Here is a 14,769-nt window from a genome sequence, read left to right as displayed (position 1 = left end):
GGACCATTTGAGGTCACACGACGCAGTAGGGGACCTCGATTATGAAGTTAAACGTACCGATAGAGGGGGCGCGCGTCAAATATATCACCTCAACCTCCTGAAATTGTGGAGGGAAGAGGCGGCCTCTGTGACGTTGGCAACGGTAGTTCCGGAGAGGGCGGAGCTCGGACCGGAGGTAAACAAAGCCTGCGATCCTAACACCCCGGTTCCTTGTGGAGACCACCTCTCACCACGCCAACTCGCAGAGGTTTCCGAACTACAAAAGGAATTTGCAGACGTGTTCTCTCCTCTACCGGGCCGTACAGACATCATACAACACCACATCGAGACCGAGCCGGGTGTAGTGGTACGTTGCCGCCCTTATCGCTTGCCCGACCATAAAAAGAAAATAGTTCGGGAAGAATTGGACGCGATGCTGGACATGGGAGTAATAGAAGAGTCTCACAGCGATTGGTCCAGCCCGGTCGTCCTTGTTCCCAAGAGCGACGGGTCTGTACGCTTTCTGTGTAGATTATAGAAAAGTCAATCGCGGTGTCTAAATTTGACGCGTACCCAATGCCCCGTGTTGATGAACTGCTCGATCGGTTAGGTTCTGCTCGGTTTTATTCGACCTTGGATCTAACGAAGGGCTATTGGCAGATCCCCTTGACACCAATATCCCGTGAAAAACGGCCTTCACCACGCCGTTCGGATTACACCAATTCGTGGCGCTTCCTTTCGGTTTGTTCGGGGCACCAGCCACGTTTCAGCGACTCATGGATCGGATCCTCAGACCGCATACTGCGTACGCCGCTGCTTAACTAGATGATATCATCATTTATAGCAATGATTGGCAGCGGCACTTACAACATCTGAGGGCCGTCCTGAGATCGCTGCGGCGGGCGGGGCTCACGGCAAACCCGAAAAAGTGCTTGCGGTTGGGCGTGTGGAGGTACGGTATCTGGGGTTCCACTTGGGTCATGGCCAGGTGCGACCCCAAATTGACAAGACCGCGGCGATTGCGACTTGCCCTAGACCCAAGACCAAAAAGGGGGTGAGGCAGTTCCTGGGGCTGGCTGGCTATTACAGACGGTTTGTACCTAATTATTCGGATGTCACCAGCCCGCTGACTGACCTTACTAAAAAGGGGGCTCCAGATCCGGTCCAGTGGTCAGAGCAGTGCCAACAGGCGTTTACAGAGATTAAAGCTGCACTTTGTGGGGGGCCGCTTTTGCATTCACCTGACTTCTCTCTCCCTTTTGTTTTGCAGACGGACACTTCAGACAGAGGGCTGGGGGCCGTGCTCTCGCAGGTGGTGGAGGGAGAGGAACGTCCGGTGCTGTACATTAGCCGGAAGCTCTCCTTGAGGGAGACTAAGTACAGCACCGTAGAGAAGGAGTGTTTGGCCATCAAGCGGGCGGTCCTCACCCTCCAATACTACCTGCTGGGGCGGGCCTTCACCCTCTGCTCGGATCATGCCCCACTGCAGTGGCTCCACCGCATGAAAGATACTAACGCCCGGATCACCCGTTGGTATCTCGCTCTCCAGCCTTTTAAGTTCAAGGTGGTCCACAGACCGGGGGTGCAGATGGCTGCCGCTGACTTCCTCTCCAGAAATGGGGGGGGAGTGGTAGGCAGGCCGGATGACGCCCCGGCCTGAGTCGGGCGGTGGGGGTAATTAAAGAAAACTTACCCCTTAAGTTGACGTTTGTTTCCGTCCCATCCTTGAGCTATTTCACAGAGGGCAAGTAAATGATGAGAGAATTTACATTTTTGGGTGAACTAACCCTTTAAGAATCTGTTTGGATGCTCATAGCCTACTGTCCTGAAGGTCTTTCATACTATTTGTTACTCTTAGTATTAGTAGCTACTACAGCATTCAAGGCTGCATACTAGCAGTGTGTTTTGTGAACTGTTGATTAAATAGCTTTTTTTTGGAACACCCAGCCCTGTCATTTGGTGATGATGGTGCCAAACACTTCACATTTGAGCAGTTTTAATAGCACCAGAACTACATTTCTAAATATGTATTTTGTCTTGCAGGGGGTTTCATTCATGACTGCTTACCACCAATGAGTAGCAAACTCTCAGATTTTAACATATGAAATTCCATGTGTGGCTTGAGGCAAGGAAGTTTTTGTTGAACCAAAGCGCTTGAGAAGCATTTTTTTACTCTTTTGATCTCTGTTGGACTCTGACGTCAGGCCAAGAGAAGGGGAAGTCAGACAGTCAAAAAAAAAAAAAAAAAAACAGACAGCAAAAGAGAGAGAAGTAGCAGATCACTTTTCTGAGTCAGCTGGTTTCTTAGGATCTTACACTACTCAAATCAAATAGCAGATTAGTTAATTAGGCTCAATCTCTAAATTCAATGAACATCCCAAAAATCAAGCAATAATCCAGTATCAAGGGTCATACTGAATATGCCTTAAAGACAGAAAACTGATCAAGAATCAGCCTTTTACTGCAATATCCTGATAAATAAGAGGAAGTAAATAAACAGGAGTTTATAAATTCAATAAATGATAGCCACCACAAAAAAATCCACTGAGATTTTCATCTAAGAGGCCAACTGGACAAAGAGATCCACAAACAGATATTAATCTTCCGGATGTTTTCTGAATACAGTCTCTGAGGCACATTCTAAGGGAAAATACCGTATACAAAACTATTTCTGACAGATAAAGGTCCATTCAAATCAACTTCCTTTGGCCAAAATCACATGCCATCACATGTAATTGTAGAAGATTGCAAGTGTACAGTAAATATACATTGTTCTAGAGTTGTTGACAGTCTTGGATATCTTCCAGAGAAGAATGCTTTATATTGATTAAAAATTTCAGTTTTTGTGAGCTTAGCATAATGGGACTTCAGTTTGGTAGAGATTATTGTGCAGTCTTGTTAGCTCTGTTTTAGAAACCTAATATGTAATCTACAGGGGCCAGCATGACATTTTCGATGAAGCTCCAAGCTTTCTTTGATATAATTTATCAAAAGCAAAGTGATTAGCATGACTGGCTAAGGCTCAAATAATAAACTGACGCGTGCATGGTCACGGGTGCTGCAGCGAACAACTCTCCTGCTCTTTAAAAATAATGCTAGTTTAAGGCTAAATCTGTGAACATTAATATTTACAGAGTGACTATTTCCACCCCAGTGTAAATAGCATCTGCCACACAGGGCAGCCATTTGCACCTCAATAGTCTGGTGAAACCACAGGAATATACAACAAACTAGACAATAGATGTTTCTGCATTGGCGTGGGGTGTAAAGACAGTGTGCATATGTACTGTTGTCCTAGCGACCTCTGATCAAATCTGCCTTTTGTCCCATTCTTTTTCCCATCCGATTTCCTGTTTCCACTCTTATTATTATTGTTTTTTTTTATAAGATAAAAATGAATATAAATGTTGATTTCATCACAGTTATTTGGTCACGTTGAATATCTGTTAGTATAGAGAAGAGTTTTATCTGGAGGCGGGGTCTGTTGATCGCACTCGGCTCTGCATAGCTTGTGTGTAGATTGCATCACTGTGTTACTATAGTATTATTTTAGGAACCATGTTTTTTGGCAGAAACCATAGTTTTATTGCAATTAAGTTAATTTGTTAGACTTTATTTGTTCCCATAGGTAAATTTGGTTTGCAGCATACTCACATGGCATTTTATCACAACAAACAGAGTCATCAATGGACACACACATACCCTAACCATGCACCTTGCAACAAATTAAGATAGGATTGCTAAAACTTAATGGCTTGGGGAACAAATTATAATTTGGATCTCTTTTTAGTAAATTGGTAAGGACACTACTGTCGACCAGATGGCAATAGTTCATATGAAGAGGCAAGGGGATGCCACTTGTCACCCACAATGCCATTTGGCTTATTTATCACTCTCCTTCTGTAGATACATTCCATACTTGGAAACATAATATTGAACTGTTTACTGGTCGTTGTTACCATTTTTCTGTGCCTCAGTAGCGTTTCCAAACCAGCAAATGATACAAAAGGCCTAAACACTTTAGATAAAAGCACAATAAAACATCTGAAGCATTTTGTTGTGGATATTAAAGGATAACAGTTTATTTAATGTCACGTTCCTCTGTTGTCTGCCCTGTGTCTCACTGCCATTTTGTTAAAGAACTACACTTCCCAGTATCCACCTGTCATCATCACTGCCATTTTGTTCATTGTTCTCACCTGTGTCCCATTTAGTCATCACTATCTGTGTATTTGAGCCCTGCTTCTTGTTCTCTCCTTGTCTGTCGTTGTATGTTGTCAAGCCTGGAATGTTTCCCCTGCCCGAGTTTACTTGTTTATGTTTTGTTTCCCCATCGTGGGTTTTTCCTTTGTGTTTTGCCTGTTTACCTTTTTAATAAAAGGCTGCATTTAGATCCGCGTCTCCTCGCTGCCTCATTCGTTACATTTAAGAAGTTATTGAACCATGGGTTTACTACAGTAATATGTTGTTAATATAGTAACCATGGTTAATCTTGAGGTTACTGTAAATTTACAACAAAATACCATGGTGAAACTATGGTTAATGTAGTAAAAACAAGGTTATTTTTTATAAGGTAAGATTAGGTTTAGGGGTAGGGGTTAATGTATTGTGTCTGTGGGACTCTGAATAAGCACTATAAACACACCGCAGTGATGCCCATATAATGTTAGTATTTAAATATGGATGCAAATATTGTCTGACACTATTTGCACCAGGATGCAATTAGTATCTACCATTATTTTCACCAGGGTTGGAGTGCAAATAAAATCTGGCACTATTTGCAGAAAACCAGAGACAGAAACAAATGTGTAGGCTTATTTCCCAAAAAGAGTAAACCCTGTGGCGTGATCAAAATATTAATGTTTGTTTGAGCATCCCAAACAGGGACACATTTCCCAAAAGCACCATTATACAACTATGGTTCATAGTTCATAGATTTGGTGTTTCCCGAAACCATAGATCAAAAGAACAGTCGCAAACAGCATCACTCTTAAGTTGTTTGAATTACAATCATAACTGTGGCTAGAAGCATAGTTTCTAATTAGTTTGCTGTCTGGACTTCACAAGATTTCGCTGCTTCTATATCGTTCTTTCCCTATATATATTTAATTCTATCAATATTCTGGGGTTATGCCGAAAGCAGTGTTCTAAAACATCACGTAAATGTAAATGTGAATGTAGCCATTTAAGGGATTAAAGACTGTTCAGAGACATTATTACACATACTATATGTTGGAGAACACAGAACTTTCATGTGTTAATTTTAATGCATAAGTGCCATTTATATATTTTTTAAGAGTGTGCATGTGTGTATGTGCTCTAGTACGTCGGGAGAACACAGAAGTCTGATATAGAGGGAAACCCCACTATTGTAGCGCAATGTATCTGTCACTTTACACAATGCAAGCCACTTTTGTGACTTCAGCAGCTTTCTCGCATTAAACAGCTTTTTAGTGTACATGTAAATGAGCTTTTATAATTGAATATTCATAAACGTTATTATTTCACCCCCGTATAACATCATAAAGCTCCATGTTGTTGAACTAACATGGTTTGAATGATGGATGTTCGACTTACAAGGGTTTCAGCAAACAGTCATGATTAGCTAGTTAAGTTCTTCATCAATGCATCGCACTATGGTGGTTAAGTAGTGAGTTACTTTGTTGTATGGGAAAAGCACCCCAGTCTGACATAGTGTGAGATTGGTACGGGACTATGTTTTTATTCGACAAATGGAACTTCCACTTTCTTTCATGGAAATGTTAAAGAAATATGACACCTTTTGTGTCCCCAAAAAGAAAGTCAAATGGGTTCGGAAAAACATGAGGGTTTCTAAGTAAAGGACAGCAGAATTTATTTTTTGTGTGAACAATCTCTGTAATATTGTGCCCCTGCAGGTTGAGAAATGTAAAGACAAGAAGAAAGAGAAAGTTACATTACATTATATTCATCAACAAGTGACAACAGATTGACTGTAATCTTAAGTGGCTCTGGTGACAGAAGCCCCTGTTCTCTGAGCTACTGTCTGTCTCCAGGGCTGTTTTTAGTGAGGGGAGGTGTCTGCAGCCTGACTGACTGCCCATCTGATTAAGTCTGCTGCTGAGGCAAGACTGTGGTTATCAACCAAGACCTGGTAGAAGCTACATAGAGCTGTGGTCATATTAGTGTTGGCAAGGGGGGCTGGGGGGATCTTAGCGAGGCTGTATAAAACTCCACTGCTGGAGTCATGGGGAGTGGAGACGAGAAGTCGAGAGCGGAGAGAGATATAGATGGTGGTTGAGGGAGAGATAGAGGAAGTAGGGAGGACGGCATTAGGATTTATGGGATACTGGAGGGTCCAATCCAATGCAAACGGCAATGCCACCCTGGCCCCCACCACCATGACAAATCAAGGAGCCTGGATGTCTGATCATGAGTGGAGAACTAGCTGGTTTATAACTGGTCTTTGCTGGTGCAGTTGACCTGTTTGGAACAGCTAATGACCTGATTGGAAGAGTTCATGACGAATGTGGACCAGAATGGACCAGCTTGGACCAGCTAATAACCAGCTAGGACAAGCTAATTATGGGCTTAGACCAGTTAAAAACAGCTTAGATCAGCTAATGATCAGCTTGGACCAGCGAATAACCAGCTTGGACAAGCCAATGATGAGCTTAGACCAGTTAAAAAACAGCTTGGATCAGCTAATGATCAGCTTGGATCAGATAATGACCAGCTTAGACAAGTTAGAAATGCTACCATGTTGCAAAATACAGCTTCCTACCACCTTAAACTGGATCTTTCCAGCACAGCCTCCAATCTAGAATGCCTAAATGCAAATGTGATCTGTCTCAAGAGTTGGATTTCGTGATGAAGTGGATTTCATGGAATGCACTTGTTCTACCCTCAAGGAAAATTAAGTGTGTTGTGTCAACAGATGCACTTCAGTAGAAATGAGAACACCAGACAATCTTGTACTTTGGCCTGTAGTGCTAATAAGCCTATTGATGACACATACAAACATTGGCCTATCTCTCTTCCTCAGGTTCCCTCATCTTCACCCATATTTCATGAAAGAGACAGCAAGGGACAGAGAGAGAATCAGAATAGGGTGGAGGGAGTGTTCAGGGGAGATGAGATCAGAGAATGCTCTTTTCCTTTTCGGCACATGCAAATTAATGAACTGGGAGGAAAGCCCCCTCCACCCAGCCTTTGACCATAGTGGGAGACGAACGTACTGTCATCTCAATTTCAAAAGCCACAGAGGCCACCTGAGCAGATTAGCCGAACGGTGAGTCCCTTTATGAGGAGGCCGGGCCGGGTAATGATTAGCATGTGACCCTTTCCGGCTAAAAGACTAACAGCCCTGTCTGTGCATACAGATGGCTGAATGTCCTCCCTGGATCTTTATTAGACACCTATCATTCTGCACTCACCTGCGTGGAATCCCAATATGCCCTGCCTGACAGGATTGTTAAAATGATCCCTTTTTAACAAACACCCATGTAACAAAACTACCTTGACCTCTCTGACCCCTGGATGCGGTAAAGAGGAGGTAAATGTTTTTGCCTTAAAGCATTCTCATTCTAATTCTTCTTTCTCCATTTGTATTGTGCAATTATTTAAATGTATTCTTTGCAAAAGCATACTATTCTGTGTCTAAACAATATTCTGCATTCAGGGCACATTTGGTGTCATCCATGAGTTCACATCCTTTTAATGCCACTGAAATCACTTTGACATCCACCTTTCTTCAGCTTTTGCATTGTAATACTGTACAGTACAACAGTGTGCTAAGACAACAGCAAATTCATATGAAACCCTTGGATTCAAGGAAATTGAGGTGACAGGCCAAAAAGGGTATTGTACTGACATATCAGTGGAAGTAGAACAAAGCATCTTCAAATAAAAGTGGAAAAAATGACTGTTGTTTCTTGTTCAGCGTTTTAAATTTCAAGCAGTCCACACTATGCCAAAAGTTTTTGGATTTAAGTTTGCTGTAACAATGTTTTTTACATTTGGCAGTTAATGATATTCAAAGCTACTTTAAGTGCATTCAAGCCATACATTTGATCAGTATATGCACTCTCTGGGAATCAAACTCACAATCTTGCCATTGCTATCTCCATGTTTTACCAGATGATGTGTGTGTTCACTTGCTGCCTTACACATGGCTGGTTTGATGAGCAGCTCAGGCCAAACAGAGGTGATTTATAATGGTAGGTGGAGGGGTCTTACCATTGCACCCAGATAGTCAAGCGGTTGAAGAGCCTGACAGGAGGAAACTGGATCCAAGTAGTAACTCATTCTACGAGCCAGAGCTGGAACTCCTGCACCAATGGAAGCCTATAAACAAGACACACACACATGGCCACACTGGATGTGAGGCTGGTAAGGGTAGAGACCTTAATCAATCAGACACTGTTTATCCAAGGGACATGGCTCCACCAGGCATATGGTTAACAGGGATTAGTAATAACCTGCCACTCAAACATATAAATGACATGAGATGACCCAAAACTGAGCAGAAGGGTGGGAACTGATGGTTAAGCAATGTGTTCAGAGGTGGCAATCTATCGCAATGTTATTGTAATGTTGCTTAAGTGTTTCTTAATCAGTCGGGCAGGGCAGTAAAACACATCAGATTAATCAAACCAGAGTCATCATATATTTAAAATGAACTCTGCCTTTATGGTAATTTGTTAGTGGCTTTCACTGTATCATTAGTTTTACATCTACGTTTTCAGATAGCAATGAATTAATAAATATAATGAACAGGCGAGACCCGGGGCTAGTTATCACAAACGGAATTTGTCACAAGGGCTATTTCTCAGTAATGCAGAGTTTACACTACACAATTTTAAGCCCGATTTTTGCTCGCCGACAGTTTTGTGGGGATCGGCGACAAAAGCCTGAAATCGTAGGCAAACCGGAGCTCGCTCCCGTGAGCGACGATCGCGTTGTATGAATTATCAAAGACGTGATTTGAGAGAAGCGCTGACGTGTCACCGATGTCGGCGGCCGGCGACTCTAAATCGTGCAATGTGAAATATGTTTTGACTGAATACAACTGCACCGTTGACCTACAGCCAATGAGAGAGCAAGAAACGAGGCACAGGAAGTTTCAATGGGAGGAGTCCTGATGTACCTGCAACAGAACATCAACTGTCATGGCTGCGGTATCAAGAAAGCCTCATTGGATTGAAGAAATGGAAGAAAATTTTGTGGAACATTGGCAGGATCACCAGACTTGATGTTTCAATGTACCACAACGGGCTGGAGAAATAGAAGAGTTGGAGAGAATTTGCCAATTCTTTTGGACAGTCAGGTAAGCAAATAGGTTGATTTTTCAGTAGGAGGTACTTTTTTCATATTGTAAACAATAAAATATATGATTAAAAACAAACACATCATATTCTGAAATGCATAACATATGATCATGCATTTGTTTTCGTATCTCGTATCACTTCTCACGTGTACTCTGTTGTGAAACATAATTCGGAGTCCAGGCAGAGTCGTCAGGGATTCGTTAATAGTGAAATGTTTTGTAATTTGTTCACCCCTGTTGCCGATTCCAATTTGAAAACACTACGACTTCCATGACAAGACAGACAGTTGTGTAATATGAACAGTACCACAATCCGACATCTTTGAAAGTCGTGTAGTGTGTAGGAGAAATAACTCGGAGTCAAAAGCCCAGAATTTACCCACAAATGCTTGTTTTCTCTTCCAGTGGATGTCACTATGGGAACCTGCCAATACATTTCAGCACAATTTCAATAGTAAAACAATTATGAAAAAGAAACAATGTCTGACACAAGAGTAATCAAGCAAGAGATAACAGAAATAATGTTCAAGCTATTGCTTAAAATCTGCCTTCATTATATAGGTGATGGTTCCCTTAATGCAAACCAGTATGGTTTTATTGTGTTTAGTTGTTTACACAGTGGCTTACAAATATATGATGAATACATGGTACAGGAATTTCAGTTTGGTGGAGCAAATTCACAAATAAATAAATAAACAAATAAAATCCTAATTTTTTAACTATGTTTAAAATCAAAATACAATTACCCCATGTAAGATGACAACATGCCCCGATAAGCTTAACTTTGCTGTTTTTTTGTTAGTTTTTTTTGGTGGAAGTGTTCAAAATATTTAATGGTGTAACTAAACTCTGTGTCATATATAATAAAATAACAATTGTAATTGAAAGCCATAACATTGAAATCTGCAGGCAGTATAAGTGTTTGATCTTTCAGAAGTGAGAGATGATCCACCACCTGGTTTCTGCCCCTTATCCCCCAATTCTACCCTCCATTTTCACTCTGTCAATGTCTTCTTACTGCCATCCCTTTATTATTGTTTACTAGAGCAGGCATTAGCAGAGCGAGCTGGAGCCCAGCTGTGAGGATTCTGTTTCTGGAGGGAGTTCATGACACACACATGGACAGGCAGGGCAACAACTGAGGATTCACCTAAAACAGCAGTATGTGTGTGTGTGTGTGTGTGTGTGTGTGTAAGGAAGAGAGAGAGTGAACATCTTGAAGTGCTTAGAGAGTATGGCAACTGATGTAACTCTCAGTCAAAGGTTGAGGTGACTGTTACAGATGGATCTTCCACAGGTTATCCAAACAGTCTATTATTCAGAACAATGGATATGTCACTTCTCGAAATATCAAGTACGTAAGAACAGAGTAATATATGTCAGAACAAACTATATACTTTAGGTTTTATATTTATTAATCTATTTAATGTAGTTACAGTAAAAATTTTATCATGTAGGATGTAAAATCTATAACATAAAAAGATAGCACTTTTCCCCCATTTAGAAAGAAAACATATTATGGGGAGGATTTAAAAACTCCCATTTTGAAAGAGTAGAAAAGTTGCACAAAATTCAAAACTCATCTTTTTTTTTCTTCTAAGAGAAAAATAAACGATTGTTCCCCTGCAATGTTATCACAAATTCACATTTGAATTCTTCATTATGTGTCAGTTTTAGGTCAGTGAATAACGGTGCGATTCATCCTGATCCAAACAGAAAGTTCAAAGCGAACCGCTCCAGCACCGCAAGTGTCTAATGATTTTACGCGCTCATAAATTGAAGAATTGAGCCATACTCTGCCGCGAAAAAATCGATAGAGGAATCAAAAGAAACTTTCTCCTTACCGTTATTTCGTTGAAAAGCTGAAGGCTGTTTGCGACGAGCTGTCAGTAGCTGTGTGTACCTGGCTCGTCTGGAGAAGAAGGATAAAGCGCACTTGCTGGAGTCCCACCCTCCCCAAATATTGCGCTCCACTCTGAATCCCATTCAGGACTTTTCACATCAAACAAGTGTCCAACGATTAATATAGAAACAACCTCAATAGATGAAGATATTATGTTTTTAAATATTGTACTCTTTGATATTGTTTCTTTTCTTTTCATCAAAAGAGAGCTTAAAGTAGGCTATGTCAAAATTCTATCAATAAAAGTAATAGAAATAGAATATTTAGGTCAATGACGAGATAACGAAAAAAAAAATCCTTCTTAAATTTAGCTTGAAATGTATGTGTCAAGTTTTTAGAAATGTTTGATTGAAGGATCAAACAAAAATAAAAAAGTAAAAATTAATTACATTCATTTATTACAACTTTAATGCACGTGTGCCTCTTAATCATTATTTTCAAATTATCAAATTTTATTTTTTAGTTTATATATATATATATATATATATATATATATATATATATATATATATATATATATATATATATATATTTTAAACAAATAAAATAACCACAAAGTATTTTTTATTACTATATATATATATATATTGTATAAGTTAAAACTGTATTTAAATTGCAAATATCATGCAATTTAAATATATTAAATAGTCAAATGTATATACACTGTGTGTGTGTATATATATGTATAATTATAATGTTATTGTAATAAAATAACCACAACATATTTATATATATATATATATATATATATATATATATATATATATATATATATATATATATATATATATATATAAAATTATTATAATTCTTTTTTTATTGCCCTGTATATTATTCTGTACAGTCAACTTTGGTTGTTTTTAAATGTGCTCAACAAATAAACTTTGCCTATATCTTTGATTATATTTAAATAACTGGGGTCACGTTTTTCTTCTAAATTAATGATTATGTTCCAAAAAATGGTGAGATAAATGTAGAAATTATAGTGGTTGTTGCTCACATACAATTATTTTGCTATTGCTGTTTTGGGTGCCATTTTTATTAGTTCACACAAGCTCTTCCTGGGCTTTGCCACATAACAGAGGTTGTTCAGGAAGTGGATAGAATGACTTGTTCCAGTTACATTAGTGGCTGACGGTGTGTCCAGTAGCCTGCGCTGATTCAGTAAAGTCCTGAAGAAAACGTATATATACAGAGGAAAAGGAAGAGAGAGACTGATGGGGGTCACAATGAGTGGATTTCCTCTGGTGATATCAGTCCAGCAGGTTGCTGGGCCATGGAGAGGAGGACAGTGGTACTGCAGAAGAGTCAAGGAGAGGTTTAGGGAGCAGTCTGTTTGGACATACTGTACAAGGTCCCTCTTTATACTGCTGGTGGGAGGAAGCCAGTTTTGGGCCGGAGCTGTGATGATATGCTCCTGAGTTAGGATGCGTTTCAGATAGAGGAGTGGAGAAAAGAGGCTTTTTATCATGCGTTATTCCTAAATACAGCTGTGTTATTGTGACCACATGAACAAAACATTATTAGGCCTGGGTGGCCATAACCTTAGTGCATGTGTGTGTGTGTGTGTGTGTGTGTGTGTGTGTGTGTGTGTGTGTGTGTGTGTGTGTGTGTGTGTGTGTGTGTGTGAATTCATGTATTTAAGGGTGTATGCAGTTGTTACAGAGTGTGTTTGTATGCATATGTGTGTATTTGAGAAACTCCACCTGTGCGAGTGAAAGTGTGGATTGTCCTAGAGTGAAATGAGCCGAAAGCATCATGATCTTGTAATCATCGAAACATTTGGTCCATGTTTGAAACAACAACATATCCATGCATCATTTACTTAGAAGCAGCAGTGGTGTTTTCTGACTGTGTACAATTCAGTCTATTTGTCATGTGAGTGTATACATAGCATTCATACACTATTTATAATGTTTTTAGACAATTATGGCCATTTGTCCTTTTCCCCTATAGCAACACAGTGTGCTCTGTTTTTATTAGCAGGCTGTTCAAATCTCATCCAAAACACCTTGTGGATGAGTGCTAACCCCTCCATGGCTGCCCCACACTGACATGCACAGAACAGGGGCAACAGGGGCTCAAGCCCCTGCCCGTTTCTTTCACAAATATAAAGGTGCCTTTAAAAATGCAGAGATTTAAGCGCTCAACAACTAGGTGCCTTTAAGAGTGCGGAGACACTCTGTCCTTGTCTTTTCACCCCTGCCCCTAATAAGGTCCATGCACATCATTACTGTGACCCATGCTCTCATTTGTTTGAATTAGAAACTGTGTGGTCAATGCGGGTACTTGAAAATAAATGTGCTTTCAAGTCCAATGCGAGAGAAGAGCTGGCATGTCAACCTGTGCTGTCTCTGAGGGGAACCTCTCTGAAACTCTGGCAAAGCAATCTCTGAGGGCTTAGGAGAGGCAACAAGTCAGGGGCAAAAGGGTAGCTGTGTGACATATGGCCATGTGGTGAGAGAAATGGTAGATAGAGGGAGGAAAAGAGAGAGATATGGGCCAAATTGGGCCAAATTGAATAAAAGTGAATGTGATCCAGATCTTCTTTGTGTGCCCACAATGCTGTTTCAATTAACATGATGACTGGTTCAAAGGAGACGCCTTGATGCACTTCTGCTCCACATGATCTAACTCTCATCACCTCCTGCATGCCTCACGCCTTCCTTATCACTCCAATACCTTTCATCTACCCACTCTGTTTCACTTCACCATCTTTCTCTCTATCTCTATCCTTACTCATTTATATTTACACCCTTCTTACATCTATATATTCAGAGGTTAAATTCGGCCAAATCTATCCAGCATCTCTGAATAAAAAAAAGAAAACTGTTGGTTTGTCAATCCAGTCTGTTCAGTCCAGTTTTTGTTTGATAATTTCACATATTCCATCTCCATTAAGAGAAAGTATTTGCTCAAAAAAAAACTTTCAAAGTGCATTGCATTAAGCATTATGCTTCCCTCTAGTCAGTCGCAGAATTGGTTTTTGTTTTGTTTCTGTTTTGTTTTGTCACATCAAAAAAGAACCTTAATACTTTTGCCTTTGTAGGCTCAAAGCTCTGGAACAGTCTGCCAGCATATATCAGAATGGCTCCCACTCTACCTGTTTTTACCTCTTTTCATTGGCATTTAACTTACCTTGATACCAATAGTTTTGTTTTTTAACTTGTCCATTATTTGTTTGATTTTATTGCCTGTATATTATGCTATACAGTCAACTTCGGTTGTTTTTAAATGTGCTCAACAAATAAACTTTGACTACTTTGCCTCAGGAGCAACAAATTCTATTAAAAATTTTCATATCATATAATATTTTACCTAGGTTTCTAGAATCAAGTTCCCTCACTTCTACAATACCAATTTAACCCCTGTATATACTGTATATATATTTATAACACTTCTATATGACTTCTATTGACATTACAGTTATCAGACATTCTTCTGCCTCTGTTTATGTTATTATTTTTATTTATGCATGGGATTTGTGAAGCATGCCCAATTATTTTTTTTAAGCAAATTGGTTGCTTTTTAGTAGCTCAGAACATTAAGTGAGGCAGTGTGAGCTTAGGATGTCAAATGA

The 14,769-nt window shown here is 40.0% G+C and overlaps 1 protein-coding gene across 2 annotated transcripts in view; it reads right to left on the bottom strand.

Moving 5' to 3' along the window:
• Positions 1-11,237, bottom strand: part of LOC127622906 (protein c-ets-1-B-like) — a 57,846-nt gene extending 46,609 nt beyond the window's left edge. For both annotated transcript variants that reach the window (XM_052097063.1, XM_052097064.1), the window contains exons 1-2: positions 11,131-11,237; positions 8,197-8,304 (exon numbers count right to left, since the gene is read on the bottom strand). In XM_052097063.1, the coding sequence (XP_051953023.1) occupies positions 8,197-8,265 (69 nt within the window). In that variant the 5' untranslated portion in view covers positions 8,266-8,304; positions 11,131-11,237. The remainder of the gene's footprint in view (positions 1-8,196; positions 8,305-11,130) is intronic.
• Between the last annotated feature and the right edge of the window lie 3,532 nt (positions 11,238-14,769).

Source organism: Xyrauchen texanus, chromosome 29, assembly GCF_025860055.1.
Source record: "Xyrauchen texanus isolate HMW12.3.18 chromosome 29, RBS_HiC_50CHRs, whole genome shotgun sequence".
NCBI classification, from domain to species: domain Eukaryota; kingdom Metazoa; phylum Chordata; class Actinopteri; order Cypriniformes; family Catostomidae; genus Xyrauchen; species Xyrauchen texanus.
The sequence above is the reverse complement of the archived record's forward strand: the minus strand, read 5'-3'. Positions and strand labels throughout refer to the sequence as shown.